Source organism: Vespa velutina, chromosome 9 (assembly GCF_912470025.1).
Source record: "Vespa velutina chromosome 9, iVesVel2.1, whole genome shotgun sequence".
Taxonomy (NCBI): domain Eukaryota; kingdom Metazoa; phylum Arthropoda; class Insecta; order Hymenoptera; family Vespidae; genus Vespa; species Vespa velutina.
The window spans coordinates 5,599,257-5,616,890 of record NC_062196.1 but is presented as its reverse complement, the minus strand read 5'-3'; the positions used below and the strand labels follow the sequence as shown (position 1 = coordinate 5,616,890).

The 17,634-nt window shown below is 27.8% G+C and overlaps 7 protein-coding genes across 17 annotated transcripts in view; 4 read left to right on the top strand and 3 right to left on the bottom strand.

Annotated features, from left to right (window-relative positions):
• Positions 1-963: 963 nt before the first annotated feature.
• LOC124951822 (ATPase family protein 2 homolog) lies at positions 964-4,715 on the top strand. Of its 2 annotated transcripts, none has more exons than XM_047500735.1 (6): positions 964-1,124; positions 1,297-1,481; positions 1,556-1,738; positions 1,813-3,233; positions 3,298-3,564; positions 3,629-4,715. In XM_047500735.1, the coding sequence occupies exons 2-6, from the start codon at positions 1,298-1,300 to the stop codon at positions 3,956-3,958; spliced, it is 2,385 nt and encodes a 794-aa protein (XP_047356691.1). In that variant the 5' UTR covers positions 964-1,124; position 1,297; the 3' UTR covers positions 3,959-4,715. The 2 variants fall into 2 exon arrangements, with proteins under 2 accessions (XP_047356691.1, XP_047356692.1); XM_047500736.1 differs by having other exon boundaries at positions 1,011-1,032.
• Positions 4,716-4,742: 27 nt separating this feature from the next.
• Positions 4,743-9,217, bottom strand: LOC124951834 (glycine-rich protein DOT1-like). Of its 7 annotated transcripts, none has more exons than XM_047500753.1 (3): positions 5,855-6,521; positions 5,200-5,281; positions 4,743-5,116 (listed from the first exon to the last, which is right to left on the bottom strand). In XM_047500753.1, exon 3 carries the CDS (start codon positions 5,073-5,075, stop codon positions 4,809-4,811), a length of 267 nt encoding a protein of 88 aa, XP_047356709.1. In that variant the 5' UTR covers positions 5,076-5,116; positions 5,200-5,281; positions 5,855-6,521; the 3' UTR covers positions 4,743-4,808. The 7 variants fall into 7 exon arrangements, with proteins under 7 accessions (XP_047356709.1, XP_047356713.1, XP_047356711.1 ...); XM_047500757.1 differs by having other exon boundaries at positions 6,249-6,521; XM_047500755.1 differs by having other exon boundaries at positions 5,208-5,272; positions 5,855-6,520.
• On the top strand, positions 6,822-8,779 carry LOC124951825. 2 transcript variants are annotated; one of them, XM_047500739.1, is made up of 5 exons: positions 6,822-7,046; positions 7,188-7,611; positions 7,682-7,852; positions 7,945-8,159; positions 8,242-8,779. In XM_047500739.1, exons 1-5 carry the CDS (start codon positions 6,971-6,973, stop codon positions 8,721-8,723), a joined length of 1,368 nt encoding a protein of 455 aa, XP_047356695.1. In that variant the 5' UTR covers positions 6,822-6,970; the 3' UTR covers positions 8,724-8,779. The 2 variants fall into 2 exon arrangements, with proteins under 2 accessions (XP_047356695.1, XP_047356694.1); XM_047500738.1 differs by having other exon boundaries at positions 6,831-7,046; positions 8,239-8,775.
• An 18-nt stretch (positions 9,218-9,235) lies between the features above and the next one.
• Positions 9,236-15,407, bottom strand: LOC124951832. 2 transcript variants are annotated; one of them, XM_047500750.1, is made up of 5 exons: positions 13,113-15,407; positions 12,736-12,900; positions 12,407-12,592; positions 10,624-10,726; positions 9,236-9,421 (listed from the first exon to the last, which is right to left on the bottom strand). In XM_047500750.1, exons 1-5 carry the CDS (start codon positions 13,177-13,179, stop codon positions 9,382-9,384), a joined length of 561 nt encoding a protein of 186 aa, XP_047356706.1. In that variant the 5' UTR covers positions 13,180-15,407; the 3' UTR covers positions 9,236-9,381. The 2 variants fall into 2 exon arrangements, with proteins under 2 accessions (XP_047356706.1, XP_047356705.1); XM_047500749.1 differs by lacking the exons at positions 9,236-9,421; positions 10,624-10,726 and adding an exon at positions 11,901-12,279.
• Positions 13,773-15,653, top strand: LOC124951828. Its single transcript, XM_047500744.1, has 4 exons — positions 13,773-13,958; positions 14,150-14,803; positions 14,879-15,066; positions 15,135-15,653. Exons 1-4 carry the CDS (start codon positions 13,859-13,861, stop codon positions 15,180-15,182), a joined length of 990 nt encoding a protein of 329 aa, XP_047356700.1. The 5' UTR covers positions 13,773-13,858; the 3' UTR covers positions 15,183-15,653.
• LOC124951830 (39S ribosomal protein L4, mitochondrial) overlaps positions 15,548-17,634 on the bottom strand; it is a 6,890-nt gene continuing 4,803 nt past the window's right edge. Inside the window, exons 1-3 of one of the 2 annotated variants that reach the window (XM_047500745.1) lie at positions 16,403-16,755; positions 15,880-16,288; positions 15,548-15,812 (exon numbers count right to left, since the gene is read on the bottom strand). In XM_047500745.1, the coding sequence (XP_047356701.1) occupies positions 15,667-15,812; positions 15,880-16,288; positions 16,403-16,696 (849 nt within the window). In that variant the 5' untranslated portion in view covers positions 16,697-16,755 and the 3' untranslated portion in view covers positions 15,548-15,666. Of the gene's footprint in view, positions 15,813-15,879; positions 16,289-16,402; positions 16,756-17,634 lie in introns of those variants that run through there. The other variant, XM_047500746.1, reaches the window with a different exon arrangement.
• The window catches only part of LOC124951833 (DNA replication complex GINS protein PSF1-like), a 1,429-nt gene continuing 617 nt past the window's right edge, over positions 16,823-17,634 (top strand). The window contains exons 1-3 of the mRNA XM_047500751.1: positions 16,823-17,090; positions 17,198-17,262; positions 17,476-17,634. The exon at positions 17,476-17,634 is cut by the window's right edge and continues 148 nt beyond it. Of these exons, the coding sequence (XP_047356707.1) occupies positions 17,022-17,090; positions 17,198-17,262; positions 17,476-17,634 (293 nt within the window). The 5' untranslated portion in view covers positions 16,823-17,021. The remainder of the gene's footprint in view (positions 17,091-17,197; positions 17,263-17,475) is intronic.

The window sequence follows — 17,634 nt, the reverse complement described above, 5'->3', positions numbered from 1 at the left end:
GACATTACGTGGACATATTGAATCATTGAATCGACTAATCAGAATAATTAGTTTCAATCGTTTGCTTTATTAAATAAATTTATTATATTATATAAATTTCTATATTAAAATTTATCGCATATTTTCTCAAAGCACGCATCATGACTTTTTCTATTGTAATATAAGAAGAATTTTTTTTTGATTTTTGGCTAATGAGATGTATGAGTTCAAAAGGATGATTATAAGAATAGGGGGGGAGGGGAAGAACGTTAAGAAGTTTCAACTCGCAAATTTTATTTGTTAAGGAACTTTTTTCCTTCGACACTAATGCAATGAAAGTAGAGAGAAAGAGATGAGAACATTATTCATTTCGTCGGTCTATTACCTTCCTTTTTGTTAAATCACCTTCTCTCCTTCATCGCGATTTACCACCAATGGCTCGACCGGCTGCATCATCATTGTTGATTGCATCAAGGGATTTCTTTGCGTTCTGGACTCATTAACACTCCTTCCTTCGCTGCTACCGCGGCAAATAACTCAAAGTCATTATCGTTACTTATAAATCACCGCATCAATCTCATTGTCAGATTCGTCCTCAGACTCGGATCCATATTGGTTGCAAAATTATTTGTTAAGTATTCTTATAATTTTTTAAAATCGTTCAATTGGATGAAACTATTTCATATTTTCTATGAGTAAAAACGATTTTTTTTTTATACTTATAAAAGTTATATAAAGAATAAATTTAATTATCACATACATACATATATAATCCTTATAATTAATAAATATTTTAATTGATATATTTAGTTAAAAAATATTTTTAATAAGTCGAAATTTATTAATTCGTAATTATATTATTACTCATTAATTTTCTTTATCAAACATGTAATTTTTAGAAATTAAAAACATTCAAATCAATGGCACCGGAAAAAAAATTTTCACTAAAGTCAATGTCGTCAAAATGATAATAAAATAAAAAATAAAAAGAAATTTGTTTCAAGTAGTATTCAAGTTGGATTCACGTTGGATTCAAGGCAGATGGCCATACAAGTTATTGATATATTTTTTTAATGCATAATTGAAGCATTTTTTATTTTATAAACATTCAAAGCTAATTATATCTTCACTTTTTTATCGACAAGGTTTTTCTTTTTTATTTTTTACTTATATGTTTAATTCGATTAAAGTTTGTTTCATTTGTAGGTTATGTTTAAGTACTTGATTATCAATTAAATATGATTAATTTATTATTCTTATTTGTGTTAAATGGTTATTAAAAATTAAAACAATAAATTTTTCTTTTCATTTTTTCAGCATGTCATCTAAGTCTAGAAAAAGTTTATCATCATTAACAACATGTGACAAATGTCAGTGCACTTTTGGACAAAAGGATGCAACCTTACATGAATCAAATTGTCCACCTTGTTTTGAAAATTGGGACCATAATTTTATTTTCAATGATACTTTGCATAGTACCTTAGAAATTTATAGTGCTTCAGGTAAACATATATATATCATTAATATGTTAATTCTCTATTCATTTCATGTTATTAAGTTATACGTTATTTTATAGCACCAACGAATATATCTGTAAGAGACTTAAATGATATGGTGTTTATGTCACAGTCTGTGATGCAATTATGCAATATTGCTATAGGAGATCCTGTTACTGTTGCGACAAAAAATAATAGAATTGTAAAAATAGCTTGGCCTACCAATGATAAGTCATTATTGAGCGTTTCTTTATCTAAGCCTAGTAAGTTAGACATGCACATCAAATCTATTTATATAATTAAAAAAATATGGCATAACTACTGATCATTTCTTTAGCCATTGAATTAAACAACTTGAAAGGTTTGATTAAGGTACAAAGTATGAAGCATGATGTAGCTGTAGCTAAAGAATTTACTGTCAAGTGTACCGGCAAACATGCATTACCACATATGTCTACAGATCTAGAAATACTTTTTAAGAACTGTAATGAACAAAAAATATTTTGCATTGGAAATAAAATAAATATCCCATACTATGGAAGAAAATTGACATATATAATTACAGCAGCTTCAATAGATCAGAATGAAAATACGATAGATACGGATGACGATTTATTATTGTCTTTCAATAGTTTACATTTAACTACAGATGAATCCTATATAAAATATTATAAGGCTATGTATTCTACAAAATGGATCATTCAGGAAGATATATCAATGGTTAAAGAAGAACAGAAAAAAGTAAAGTATAAAATAGAAGATATAGGAGGATATAATGATTTAATAGCAGATATAAAAGATGTAGTGGATATTGGATTAGGTAAATGTAATATTGGTGATTTTTTTATCAGCAAAGGAATTTTACTCTATGGTACTCCTGGCGTTGGCAAATCTACGATTGCTAATGCTATTATATCAGAGTACAAAGTCAACTATTTTAATGTTCACAGTTCAGACATTTATAGTAAATCTATGGGTGAAACTGAGAGGAAGCTGAAAGAAATTTTTACAAAAGCAAAAGCTAAAACTCCAAGTATAATATTGTTGGAAGATATTGATACGTTATGTCCAAAAAGGAGTAACTCGAGTACAGATCAAGAAAGAAGAGTTCTTGCTCAAATAATATCACTTTTTGATGAATTACAGAATACAAAAGATAATATTATTGTAATAGCTACTACATCAAGAATTGAATTTGTAGATGCGTCTTTAAGAAGACCTGGCAGAATCGATAAAGAATTTGAAGTTTATGTACCTTTTCAAAGTACACGTTTCGAAATATTATTTAAGTTACTCAAAAAAGTACCAAATACTTTATCACAAAATGATATAATGAATATTTCTTTTTCTACTCATGGTTTTGTTGGTGCTGATATATATGGTCTGTGTTCACAAGCATTGATGGCTGCCGTTAAACGTCAGCATTCTATTAATGTTACTGATACCAGAGCAAATGATCAGATAAATATAACGATAGATGATTTTAATTATGCTTTAACCGTAACTAAACCCTCTGCCATGAAAGAAGTTTTGGTAGAAGTTCCTACAGTTAGATGGTCTGATATAGGTGGACAGAAAGAATTAAAATTAAAATTAAAACAATCTATTGAATGGCCTTTGAGACATCCTGAAGCATTTGCTAGAATGGGAATAACACCACCTAGAGGAGTACTTATGTTTGGTCCACCTGGTTGTTCCAAAACCATGATTGCTAAAGCTCTTGCTACAGAAAGCAGAGTTAATTTTTTAAATATTAGGGTAAACTTTTTTTCAATAAATAGTTTTCTTACGCTGACATATTCAACGTAATCATTATTCGTAGGGCCCAGAACTATTTTCTAAATGGGTTGGCGAATCTGAGAAAGCTGTACGTGAAGTTTTTCGAAAAGCTCGTCAAGTTGCACCCTCTATCATTTTTATAGATGAAATCGATGCCCTTGGAGGAGAAAGAGGATCTTCATTAAATGGTAATGGAAGTAATGTTCAAGAACGTGTCTTGGCACAATTACTTACAGAATTAGATGGTGTCACGGCCTTAGGAAATGTTACATTAGTAGCAGCTACAAATCGTCCTGATAAAATAGACAAGGTTCGTATTTGTGATCTATATTTAATTCAAATATTGATAAGTAATGAATAATTATTTTTATCAGGCTCTACTTCGTCCTGGTCGTTTAGATAGAATAATTTACGTGGGATTACCGGATGGTGAAACCAGAGAAGAAATATTTGACATAAAGCTTAAAAAAATGCCAATTGCAGAAGATGTAAATATATTGGATTTAGTTGAACTGACAGAAGGTTATTCTGGAGCTGAAATTCAAGCGATATGTCACGAAGCAGCAATGAACGCGCTCGAGGAGAACTTGGACGCTGCTATTGTTACCAAAGATCATTTCAAAGTTGCATTATCAATAGTGACTCCAAGAACACCGACTTCACTTATACAATTATACGAGAACTATATGAATAAAATATATTAAATAGATTATATGATAATAATAATGTATTTTCATATTTTACAGTTCATATAGTGTTACAACTTCAAGATATACATATAATTATAAATAAAACAAAAGACATAACTTGTATAATTTATTAAAAATGTCAACGTATTAAGAAGAAACTCACAAAATTGAAAGTAAAAATACATTATTTTTTAAATAATGTCGGTGATCGTGAAAGGCACACTTAGTATTTATGATAGTTCATACTATTTGTTGAAAAATTATTAGTGAGTTTTTTTCTATTTTTCTAAATAGTATAAAAATATTAGATACTCTACAAATGGCTATTAATTTTTTTTATAGTTGTTGCCCATATAGCCCACCAGTTTGCTGTTATCCACCTTTACCGCCATGCGATCCTTGTTTTTGTTGTAAACCACGACCTGTTTGCATAGCATTACCTCCACCGCCTCCACCAATTTGCCCGCCATGGCCACCTCCACATTCCGGACCTCTTCCTGATAAAAATTATTATGCTCCCTCATCCTAATGTTTTTATTAATCTGCAGTTTAAAAATTGTTATTTTTTCTTTTTTTTTTTTTTTACGAATTTGTAATATCGTAGTTATACGAATCAGTAGCTCTGTTTTTATGAAGATTCTCAATTATTATATCACCAAACTTCACGCTTTTCTTTATTTAATATCGGTGTCTTGTAAAATTTGTAAACGTATGAAAATTCTTGTAAAATTATTCACAAGTAATAAATATGTCTGTGATGGTAAAATGTCAAGGTACATACGATAAGAAAGCTTTGAAGGCCATTATCGAAAGGTGCAATTTAATTATTTTCATACAAAATAAATAATATACATGCTCATTGTTCTTAATTTTCTTTCAGTTGCGGTTGCTGTCCACCGCCTGAACCTCCATGTCCAGCCATTTTTTGTATGCCATCTTCATGCTGTCCATCACCTCCTTGTAATCCATGTGCTCCAGTAAAATGTGATCCCTGTTGTACTATTCCTCTGGTTCCGCCGATTGGTCTAGCTTCCTCGAGACCTTGTGGTCCATGTGCTCCAAGTTCACCAGTACCATGTATGACGTGTCCTCCATTAGGACCTATCCCACCATGTCCACCATGTCCTTTCATATGTCCACCTTGCACCGGTTATCCTTGTGTTACGACTGCACCTATACCGAAACCAGTACCAGCACCCTGTGAGCCTATTATGCCTGTCATTCGGACACCGATTAACACCGGCGGACTTTTTTACATTGGTACCAGTAAATGTTATCCTTGTCTACCACCTGCTTGTCCTCCACCATGTATGCCGTGTACTCCCATACCTGGAATGTCTGTTACATGTTGATTCCATGACAATTAATTATAATATAAATCGTAACAATTTAAATTATAAAATGTTTGCGTAATATGAATTTGAATTATAAATAATTCATATTATCTGATTTATCATGGTGTATAATTATTTAATAAAAGAAAAATTGTAACATCTATCGCATTAATGAAAATTTATTGTTTTATAGGGATAAAATTGTGTTAGTCGGAAAAATAGAATAAATAATCAATGATCGTAATTATCAAGTAATTGCATTTATATAGATTCATTTGCAAGTGACTTCGTAGCTTCCAACGTTCTTATGTTTGTTTCATCTCCGTTCAGATAAATTAAAGACGTTTATCCGATATACAAATAAATTATATCGTTTTCGTATTTCAGTAAACAATATATAATAATATTTCAGTAAACAATATATAATAAAATTTCAATAAACAATATATAATAATAAATTTCAGGAATAATTTGAAAAATATCGAAAAGACAGCAAACCTATCGAAATGTGGTAAGTTAATAAAGGCTTTAATCCTACGATCGATTAACTAGATATAATAATATTAACTGATCGTACACTGTACTGAAGTTCAAATGATCAGTGCTTCCGATGTTCTTTAATATGCCCACCATGTCCACCCCCACAAATTCCACCTGATCCGAGTTATCCTTGTCCAACTCCTTGCACAATAATAACGTGTTCTTTACCACCACCACAGACCAGGAGACCAAAATTAAGTTGCAAAGCATATTTTCCGAAAATTGAACCTATTAAAGCTATCAGGTATGCATTATCAATTATATATAGCAATTATTGCTATATTTTTTTTAACTTATAATTTGTTATATTTTTCCATATTCTTTCTTTAACGTTCTATCAATTCGTTTTAATTTTGAATGAATTATTTTTATTTCAGATTTTCACCAGCCGCTAATCCACCTCATGGTTGCGGACAATGGACAAATCTTACTTATCGTCCGATAATTCAAGGTGGTTTCAGTTATTACGGTGTTGATAAATTAATTCCGCGTGGTCCACCACCTGGACCGCCTGTTCTTTGCCGACCAACTCCGATCAAACCTTCCGATTCACCTGGTATGATAGTTTACAGTGCTCCGTAAATATTCTTATAGTTATATTGTTATGAAAAAATTTATTTATCAAATTTTATTAATATACGTTTAAAGAGAAATATACGTTTAAAAAAAAAATACGTTTAAAGAGATTTATTAAATTATAATATTACAATCAATTATTTATATGCAAAAGCTCATATGTATCTCAAACTTATGTACGCATAAATATACACACATATAATTTACCATAGTTATGTGTCATAAATTTGAATGAGTCATAATGTTTTACGAATGTCCAATTTACTCCTACGTCGTCAAAGAGTGACGAACAGTTAGGAATCTGCGCGTATAAATTCACTTACTCCATTTATAAAGAATATATTGTACCTTCAGGGTACAAGAGTACGATAATAACGCATACGGCACTGAGCGTAGCGTATTCAAATCCCTCCCATTTAATCCCCACTCTTCTCAAAGCTGCGCAGAATGTGATCGTTTTTTCCTTAGATGCGATTATGTATTGTGTTTCATTTGACACGGCGGGATTAGTGAATTTATATAGATATGATCGAAAATATTTGTATTTAAATTATATATTAATTAATAGATATAAAATATGGAAGCTATTTGGAATAGAATTCACATTGAACATCCACCAAATATCACGTGGCGTATCGAAGCTCAGAAACTTGGTAAGAATATATTCTAACCTAAATTTTTACAACTTATATTATGTACACAAAAAGATAAAATTATTTTAATTTTTATACATGTTGTATAGTAAAATTTATATTTTTATATAATAATTATCTATAAAATCTTTCTCTAAATAGATGTCACAGGACTTAAGAAGACGTTAAAACATATTATTAAGGATTTAGAATCTCAAAATGATATGCACACAGAAGCAACAATATTAAGTAGATTAATCTATCGTATGAAATGTAAATTTCGCAATGACAAAGGTTTTAAGAATATGGAGAAAGTAAATAGAGCTTTACTCAATTACTTGAATTTAGGACTTGAAAAGGAATACAAGAATTTTGAAAGTTACATAGAATTAAGTGGTATTTTTGTTACTTTGCCAAGCAAACAAATGTTAGAGTACATTCTTGTCAGAACTCAAGGTTTTGCAAAGCTTTTAGCAAGAGTGGAAGAAGTTGCAAAGTGCGCTGGTACATATTTACGAACTCGTATTATATTGGGTCATGCATGGACTATTACGCTTGTAGCATATGCTATCATTAGTAGAATTTGGTATGTCATTTATTTATATATACATTTTGAAATATTTATTTTGATTCTAATATATTATATATGTTTTTAGGATCTTATCAAAATATTTAGTTAAAAGATCTTGCATTTGGTATAATGGTCTCTATCGATTTTTGAATGCATTCAAAATGATAGGTCATCCCTGGCTTTTGAAAAAAGACAACTTACCATCTGATTTAAAATCATGGCTAGCTTTATCATGGCTCGATGAAAATGAATCAAGGTATTCTAATTAGATGAACTAACTAAATTGATATTATAAATTTGTAAATTAAAAATATTTATCTTATAAATATTTTTTTGATATAATCATAGCATGCCCGAAGAAAATATTTTGAAGGACAAGATGTTCAAATTAATTAATGTACAAGATGATAATTTAGACAATGATTTAACTTCTGACTTTCAAGATAAGTTGACAGAATTAGATACTACTGATTTTATCTGTGGTGTATCAGAAAATATTTCAAAATCAAACATTTCAAAAAATGTTGGTGAACTTTCCATTCATATGAACGATGATCTTGGAGGTATGGAAAATATTATTATTCATTAAATAAAATAAAAAATATTGAAAATATACTGAACATTTTTGACATTATTTTCTAGAAGTTGTCAATCGTTCAAGCTCTGCATTAAATTTTAATAAGAAAAAACGTAAGAAGAAAGAATCACTAGGAGAGCAAAAATTGTCACTAAATAATGAAGGGAATGAGAGTGATAGAAAACAAACAATTACATTCCAATCTAAGAAACAAAAACAAAATGAAGAAAGAAGTTCTTCTTTACTTAACGACTGCAGAACTACATTATGTCAATTGGAACCTAAAGCAAAGAAAAAGAAATTGGTTCAATCATGTAATACAATCTCAAAGAAAAATGTTACTTCTAATTTTGATAATATGAAAAAATCAGATTTGAATAAACTTTTAAATAAAAGTTGTTATCCAGGACTAAGTAAGTTACAATGGAAAATTGTTAAAAAAAAGTGCAATGAACTACTGAAGCAATCAAAAAAATGTACTGGCGAAAAGAAACAATTATTAATTAAGAAAGCAATTAATATTATACAAAAAATCAATTTAACGTTATAATCTAAAATTTTACATAAAGTTAATAAATAAATTTAAACAAATTTAAAATGTAAATATAAATGTTAATATGAAATCTATTTTTATTTCAGTTTGTACTCCTATTATTACATGAACTCCTTCCTGTCTAAAAATCATAATTATCCGATTTTAATATATTAACAAAAATATATGTGACTCATTAATAAATATATGTAGCGATAAACGATAAAATAAAATACAATTTGGATAATAGTAATAAACAAAATAATATCAAATAGGAAAAATGATATAATAATTTAATTGATGTCATGAAAATAATTGATCAGACAATCAAAGATATAATGTATTATAATCAAAGAATTATCCCTGAGTACGTGCTGCTCTATAATGTCTTTAATATCATTTAACAGATCGTTTATCGAAAAGGAAAAGAAATTATATCAGATATAGTGACTACTTGAAAGAATATAAATCATTTAAATAATTGCAAGGGTATTCGATAATGTAGATCCAGTAATATTATGCGTCATAAGCCGGACGGTAGAATGGTATTGCATATCTTCGTGATCTCATCCCAAATTTAAATACAAAGTCAGAGTTTCTTTTTTTCATATTGTTGAAGCAGCAGGCCCGAAATTGTCGCGTACCACAGATTCCGGCACATTCCTGTCCACATTGGTCACACGATAGAGTCTCTCCAAAAGTCCACAAAGCGCAGACTGAAATATTTCATGAAGAAATATCATAAATTATAAATAAAAAATAATCTTTCATAAAAGTAATATTTATAAATGTTTTTTGCAATTATAATTTACATAATATAAATATCAGTTTATTATACTAGTCAATGATAATTTATAAAATATAAATATTAATTTATTTTATATCAGCAAAAAAATATAATAAATGGATAATAAATTATAAAAAAAAAAAATATTGATTCATAATCTATAAATTATTATAACTACTGATCAAAATGTAAAGTCGAAGAATATTTTAGCGATGTCCAAAGGAATTCCGTCGGAAATTAAAAATTTTCTATAAATATTTGTAATGTTCGTAAAACAGCTAGGAAAAGTAAATATATGGACGAGCATCACGTGAAAATGCTATGGCAACCAGACTACACTTGATGCATTTATGGATGTGATAGCACGAACTTTATATCGGTAATGAATGTTAATTAAGTAATTACAAGTTTTCTGTTAATATATAAATTGATGCATAATTTTAACTAACTTTTTTCTTCTTACTTTCAATATTTTTATATTCAACATAAGGGGCCAAAAGAAAATAATTTAAGATCAATATAAGTAATATCAAATTTGATTAAATGCAATATAATTTAATGTATTTAATTGTTTAAACGTAATATTTCTATATTTTTAATTTATACAAAAATTATGATTTGTTTTGTTAAAAATCTTTACAAACTATTTTTATTAAGAAATTAAATCAGTTACACAAAAATTACACAATAATTCCCGTTTGGATCTTTATTTTTAAAAATTATTGTATATTATATTATTATCTTTTTTATTTTTTTCTTTTTTTTTTTTTTATGTAATCATTTCAACATTTCGATTCGATTGATGACAAAAGCTTTTACAAATAAAAATAGATTATGACGACTAATAGGATTATAGTGCAGAGAATATCAAACATTTTGATCAATTAATTCCACTTAATCCATAATCTCTTTGAATCTCCGAGTTCGTTATCGTATTGTACTTTACTCGATAAAGTTTACTAATTATTTTCTGATAAAAAATATTCATATAATATAAGTGAAAGAAATCGAATTCAAATTGCGTTAAAAATAACAGCGAATAATAAAAATAAAAATAATAATAATATAATTAATATTAAATAATAAATATAATTAATATTTAATAAGTATTAAATATATGCATTTCGTTACCTGTAATAAGAATAATTACACAGATGCGGCTCATTGTTGAGTTGTACTTCAACGTAATCACTTTTTAATAAAATCAATTTCACTTTCCTTTCGTTGTTTTCACCTAACGATAAAAATGACAAGAGTTTAATTATTTAACGTATAATTTAAAAAATTTTTAAATTAATATTACGATTTAAAAATTATATAATTAATAGATACTGAAATTCTATAGATATAAAACTATCAAAATATTTTTATAAAATATTTTGTTAAAATTAATATAATGTCTTATTAAAAATTTATAAAATAATAGAAAACTGATGAAATTAAAATTGTTAATAGTTATAATCCACATTAAATGAAAATTCAATCTTAGAAACAAACACTTACTTTAGCAGGTGAGAGCTGACGAAGAAATGATCCTAAGGAGCATCGAAAGATCCTGTTGCTCGATTCCTAAGTAAATTTTCCCCCACTATCGTGTATATCTTCCTCATCCACCCTCGACTTATACGCAATCGCCGTACCGTTGCAAATATAGATATTGAAGCTAATTAACATTCGATTGTCGATTTTCTTGGTACGGGGATTGACTAAAGTACACCACAGATTTTATTCCGAATACAAACAAATCCCTTATAACACGATATTCCTACAATATGATTTGAAAATTGGAATAATCCTACTTATAATACGATTCGAAAATTGGATAAATTCTCGTACAACATGACAAAGAGAATTTTTAAGCGCGAACATTATCATTTGATATTTTCATTCATGTTAGCAAATAGAATTGCGTATAATATTAGAATTTTTAATTAATTTTTTTCGTAAAGTATTAAATGTATTGTAAGAATGAAACAACAAATTAGAAAAAGGAAATAGTATATAAAAAAATAGTTCTGTTAATTTTTAAAATATAAATTAATTCCGTACTAAATCCTTGTTTTGTATAAAACGGATTGGCATGATACAATATTTGTTAAGAATCTGATCACGTTACTTATATATATACACAGATTATTTGTATAAATAAATTTATGAACTTCAATTATACACGCACAAAGTAGTGTGCGCGATCAATAGATTAAAATTAATGAATTCATCATAATGATCATTAGGATGAATTCATAAATCATAATGATCATAAATGAAAATTAAATTTTGGAAATAACAAAAGTATATGATATAAAAAAAAAAATCGATTGAAACATCATCAATAACCATCAAAATTAATATATTAATATTACGCTTTTAACTACGTTATTATTTTTTTTTCTTATTATTATTGTTATTATTTTCTTTTTTTTTTTTTATCATACTAAATTACAATTATAATATAATGAAAATATAATTCATTATCTTAATTTTTTATATAATCAGGATAATAAACCATCTTTTCCCTTCTTTTGTAATTTGTATCAGAAATAGAAATCTCGCATTCTATTAATACAGGATTTATTATATTCTTTAAGATAATATTTCGTGTCACGGAAAAATTATCTCTATACTCGTTAATAATTTTCAATGACTCGTCGAATTTATTATCGATTTTAATCCCTTCGATATAAAGTATCAAAGTCGGCTTAGGTCGTGCTCCTAATACTGTACATTTAACATTAATATGACTATCATTAAAACGAGAGACATAAATTTTTGCGCTGCTTTCCGGGACTGCAAGTATTAATTATTTATTAATTATTTATTATCGACAAATAATAAATAAATATATGTATAATTCGTGAATTATAATTATTAGATATTTAAATTAAATTAACATTGAAAATAACTTTTGAATTACCGTATACAATCATTCTGGCTGCTTTGGTGTGCTCGCTATGAAATGTTTTGACGACGCACATGTATTCTCCGCTCATGTCAAGAGTAATCATTTTTAAATAGATTATCGATCGTCTCTCTGGTTCTCTCAAATTCTCCATTGGATATTTCGAGTAGTTTGCAATTATTCCCGTATCTTGTGGTGGTACTAAAATTTTATAAATCATCTCTTAATATATTGCAATTATCTTTTTCTTTTCTCTTTTTTTCTTTTTTCTTTTTCTTTTCTTTTTTCTTTTTTTTTTTGTTGTAATAATACAAATCTTTAAAAGATAGTCAAGATTTAGTTACATGGAGGTATCCATTGATAGATCTGATCCAACTCGTGATACCATTTAATAACAAGACCATTCTCATTCTCATCGATTTTGTAAATACAAGAAAGCTCAATTGGTCCAGTACCATTGTGTACAACTGATGGCACATTTATGCTTTCGATAATAGACGCATCGATCGCTATAATAAAAAACAGGCAAGAAAATAATTTGTAGAAATGGTTTTGTTACAGATTTGATATATAAAATGATAATTTTTACGTTTGATTAGTACATAAAAAAAAAATAATTCTTTCACATATACGATATTCATTGTCTATATTAATGCGTTAACGTTTATCGTGCGTTAATAGATATTAATATAATGTTTATTTAGAATTTTAATTCACTTACCGGAAAAGTACTTTAGTATGATCACTCTCGTCAGAAAGAAAAAAACTGAAAGCGTTGTTGACGACATTACCTTTCAAGGTCTCTTTTCAGACTGATGCACAATTAAATACGCTTCGTCTAACTTTAAACACTCCTGAAACAAGATTCTGCGCAACCTTTATGGATATTCGATGTTATATATGATGTGTAATCACATCGATATGTGGCATTTTTATTTATTTTCTTTTTTTTTGTTTTTTTTTTTTTTTCATTTTATAATTGAATCCAATATTTGTATAATAGGTATTATGCATAATATTAATAATAATTTTTAAACATAAATAATCTATTCATTCATTATTTTCTTTTTCCTAATACACGTATGTCATTTCTATTTAAACTCGTTTCGAACGGTCTTTATCGTACATGCTGTCATCGCTAGATGGCACTATTTTGCAGTTTAAAAATCAACTTTTAATTTTTTTACATTTATAGTGTCGGTTTTTTTTACTTTATAAATAATAATTTCTTTAATGTAATTATTTATAAAAACACATCGCTTATATATATATATATACATAATTACAATACAAACGTGATGAAAAATAAGTAGAAATCTATATACCATAAGTGTCGATCAACTTTTAACTATGTAGTTTTTAATCTACATTATATATGATTCAATGACTATTATTAACCGTCATAGATTTTACCTTTTGAAATCGAGTAAACGAAGTTTAATTTCTCTATTTTAATAAGTTAATAATATGTCTAATATAAAAGATGATCCACGAGAAGTTCTTGCTACTCTTAATTCTTTGGGATTTATTGGTATTACTGCACCTCAACTTAAAGCTTTTATGAAAGGTAATACGTTTTATATGTCTTTTAAAATATTATTGTTTTTACTTATGAATTTCTATGACTTTATATTCTCAACTTTTATAATTGTTAGCAATTGTTTTCACTAAAAGTGAATTTTATTTTTAAATCATTCTTTATAAAACGTAATGTCTCGAGTATATCTGTTTTTAATTGTTATTCATTATTGTTGAAAGATTTGAAGATATATAAGAAGATAAAAGAACATGAAAGACAACAACATAAGGAAGAAATCAGAAAGAAAATAATGAGAAAACAGCAGCAAATGTTTCATGAAATTCTCAGTGAACATATTAAAGAATTAAGTGAACAAACTAACAATTCTTCGAATTTTGACAATGAATCTCTAGTAAAAGTAGAAATCAAATGTATTCCAAAAGATAAAGAAAATCTACATCATAGATATATAAAAGAAGAATTTGATGTGCCAGTGAGAGAACCATCAAATCTGGTAAAAAACAAATGTAAAAAAGTAAATCTTATTGAGGACTCATGTTTAAATAAAAAAGATCATAATTTTATAGATTCTACATCTCGTTCAACTGTCCAACGATCCAAAAATGATAATCAATCTTTTGTCAATTCTTATTCTATGCGGAATGTTTATAATGCAAACTATGATATTAATAAATATAATACAATTTCTCAAGAACAACCGTTACATTCAAAGCCAATATTATCAGATAACAATAGACCAATTAGTGCCCCAAATATTTTAGAAAATAATCGTAAATCAAGATCAAAAAGTATATTATCTGATCAATCTACTACTGTTCGATCGCAAAGTCTTCCACGTACTAAAAGTTCTAGCTGTTCCACACATAAATCATGTAAGATATTAAATCTTAAAGCTAAGAATAAAAATGTTATCTTCAATAAAAAGTATGTTAATAATTTTCATATAGTTATTCGACCGTGGCGATTACATCCAGAAGTTCAAAAAAGTACAACAAATAAGAGATGCGATCCTGTTGCTCTTTATCAAAAGTATCAGGAAGAATGGAAGCAGATAGCATTTCCTGGAGAAGCAAAACATATGACTGTAAGATGGGCTGTACGTGAAAAAATGCTTGGTGGTGATCCTCATCCTCCAGTAAATATCAAATATAATTTAATAATTTAATTTTTACTCTCAAATCTATATCTTTTCTTAATTTACAGCCTTTGCCAAGAAAATCCGCTAGTGTACCTATATTGAGGAAAAAATGACTATAAATATGATATAGCATGATATAAGAAATTGTAACTATTCCTGTCAATCAAGAATATTCTCGATATTTATATTGTTACGATCATATATTGCAATATTTTCGATATGAACGAGTCGTTTTTGTTTAAAAAATGAACTCTATATAATATAGCTTATCGTACGGCATACACATTCTTATGTGGTGTGCATTTGGAACAAACAAAAAATAAGATTCTTAATTCCATATAATATTAGTATTTCCTTAATAGTATTAAACACGTACGATTAGAATTTCGAGGGAATAATTTCAAGGATAAACCACAGAGCGGCAAAAGTAATTTCCAAGATATTCATAATTATTATGACAGGAAAAAGTTAAACAATATATATTAGAAGAAATTTATTTTTTTAATACAGGAAAATAAAATGAATATGGTACTACATACACTAAGTAAAAATAATCTATGTAAATAAAGTTTCGATTAAATGATGTAAGTAATTCTTTTACTGTTGACTTAGCTGGAATTTTTTTAAAAATTTATTACTATCTGCCCTATTTAAATGAAATAGCAATTTTTCTTCTATTAATCGTGCTGCACGATGTGTCAATACTAATGTATCATGTTTTAGCATACTGTACACATTCAAACCTAAAAATATATAAAATTATTAAATACAATATTTATCATAGATGTATTACATAATATAGACACGTACCATAGACAGGCATCAAATTTACATGGGGTATCGTATCAGTTGCTATTGTCAAATTAATTGGCATAATATCTTCACTGTCTACAATAAGGACAGAAGGGCCCCAATTTCTTTCTTCGATCAGTTGTTCTATATAAGATGATTCCTTGGAAGGTATTTCCAAATCATTTATCAAATGTAAATCATCTTGAGCAAGTTTAACGGATAATGTTGATGTAAGCCCAGCAATACGAGTATAAAATGGTAACATATAGAAATGAGTTGTATGTGATCGTGGGCCATGAATAACACCACCTTTTCTCCATAAAGGTGATCTTATACTACCATGACGTGCTCTTCCTGTACCTTTTTGTCTCCAAGGTTTTCTACCACCTCCTCTTACCTCTGCACGAGTCTTTGTATGCGCATAACTCTAAACACAAAATACAAATAGATAATAAGAGATTTAATTAATTAATAGAATTCAACTTTTGCAAATGATATGGTGTCTGAGGGTGTGTGTGTGTGTGTGTGTGCGTGTTCTTACCACATAATTATATAATCTTTGCCATTTAACATTTTCATGAATTATATCAATTCGTGGTTGAGCTGCGAAAATTTCTGGATGCAAATTGATCAAACCTAATTTCTTTTCCTCAACTGTATCTAGATTTTCTAACCATACTTCTCGAGACTTATGAAAATATCTATCACTGTCGTATGATCTTATATCAATGATTGGTTTGAATTCTTCTACGTTTGATTCGATCGTAGTACTGTACTTTAACGTTTGAAAACATCGTTTATGTAAATTGTTAAAGACATTTCGGAAAATAGACATAATTTTAATTATGATTCTATATAAACTAAATATAACACATGTGTTTATATAGTCTCCATGAGATGGCGCAATGTGTTATATGACGTTCGAAAAGTTCTCTAGAAAGATGTCTCTAGTATCGCAATTGAGAAGCACAAGTGTTTATTTACATTTATATAAATCACAAGCAATTAATCTACAAACTTTTATTCTCCCTTTTAAAATCGATGTGTCACAAAATAATTATATTTTTACATTCATAGACATTATAGTCATAGACATGTGTATATATATGTAGAAATATATTTAATGCATTATATATTTAAATACAAATAAATATCTAATCATGTTTGGGAAAGAGGCCTTCCAACTTATTACAGAACTTGATTTGTCTGATGATATAAAACCCTTCAATGTAAGTGAAAAAAAAAGAAAAAAGAAAAAAGAAAAATGATTAAAGCTAATTATTGTAAAATGTAAGTATATAAGAAGAATAAGTTAAGTTTTCTAACTTTTTTTAAGGAATCTGTGGTCAGACAAGTATTGGAAGAAATGCATTATCTTTATGAAGCAAATTTACTTGATAGGTATATTTTTTATATATTAGGTAGACCGAAAAGTAATGTCGTTTCTGCGCATGTCGATATTTGATTGTGATTAAAAATAAAAACTTGTTAAAAATTTATTCGTTTGAATTTAATTTAAGAAAGCGACATTACTTTCCGGTCCACCTAATATTTCATATATCCATACATATTTCTATTTAACTTATTATTTATATTTTATATCATTTCTTTCAGTAATGCTATCAAAAATGATGGCAATACAGCGTTACTTCCGTCCGTACAATTTCGACATGTAGCTTTAACTAGAAACAAAAGATGTATCTTAGCATACTTGTATAATAGAATGAGAAGATTGCGTCAAATGCGTTGGGAATTAGGTAGCATCTTACCACC

Coding starts and splice junctions, on each gene's coding strand:
- LOC124951822 (XM_047500735.1), top strand. CDS start 1,298: ATGTCATCTAAGTCTAGAAAAAGTTTATCATCATTAACAACATGTGAC. Junction 3,234..3,297: donor TTAATTTTTTAAATATTAGG/GTAAACTTTTTT, acceptor CATTATTCGTAG/GGCCCAGAACTATTTTCTAA. Junction 3,565..3,628: donor GTCCTGATAAAATAGACAAG/GTTCGTATTTGT, acceptor TATTTTTATCAG/GCTCTACTTCGTCCTGGTCG.
- LOC124951834 (XM_047500758.1), bottom strand. CDS start 5,075: ATGAAAGGACATGGTGGACATGGTGGGATAGGTCCTAATGGAGGACAC.
- LOC124951825 (XM_047500738.1), top strand. CDS start 6,971: ATGGAAGCTATTTGGAATAGAATTCACATTGAACATCCACCAAATATC. Junction 7,853..7,944: donor CTCGATGAAAATGAATCAAG/GTATTCTAATTA, acceptor ATATAATCATAG/CATGCCCGAAGAAAATATTT. Junction 8,160..8,238: donor TATGAACGATGATCTTGGAG/GTATGGAAAATA, acceptor ATTATTTTCTAG/AAGTTGTCAATCGTTCAAGC.
- LOC124951832 (XM_047500749.1), bottom strand. CDS start 13,179: ATGTCGTCAACAACGCTTTCAGTTTTTTTCTTTCTGACGAGAGTGATC. Junction 12,901..13,112: donor CATACTAAAGTACTTTTCCG/GTAAGTGAATTA, acceptor TTTTTATTATAG/CGATCGATGCGTCTATTATC. Junction 12,280..12,406: donor AGCCAGAATGATTGTATACG/GTAATTCAAAAG, acceptor TAATACTTGCAG/TCCCGGAAAGCAGCGCAAAA.
- LOC124951828 (XM_047500744.1), top strand. CDS start 13,859: ATGTCTAATATAAAAGATGATCCACGAGAAGTTCTTGCTACTCTTAAT. Junction 13,959..14,149: donor ACTTAAAGCTTTTATGAAAG/GTAATACGTTTT, acceptor TATTGTTGAAAG/ATTTGAAGATATATAAGAAG. Junction 14,804..14,878: donor CTGTTCCACACATAAATCAT/GTAAGATATTAA, acceptor ATTTTCATATAG/TTATTCGACCGTGGCGATTA.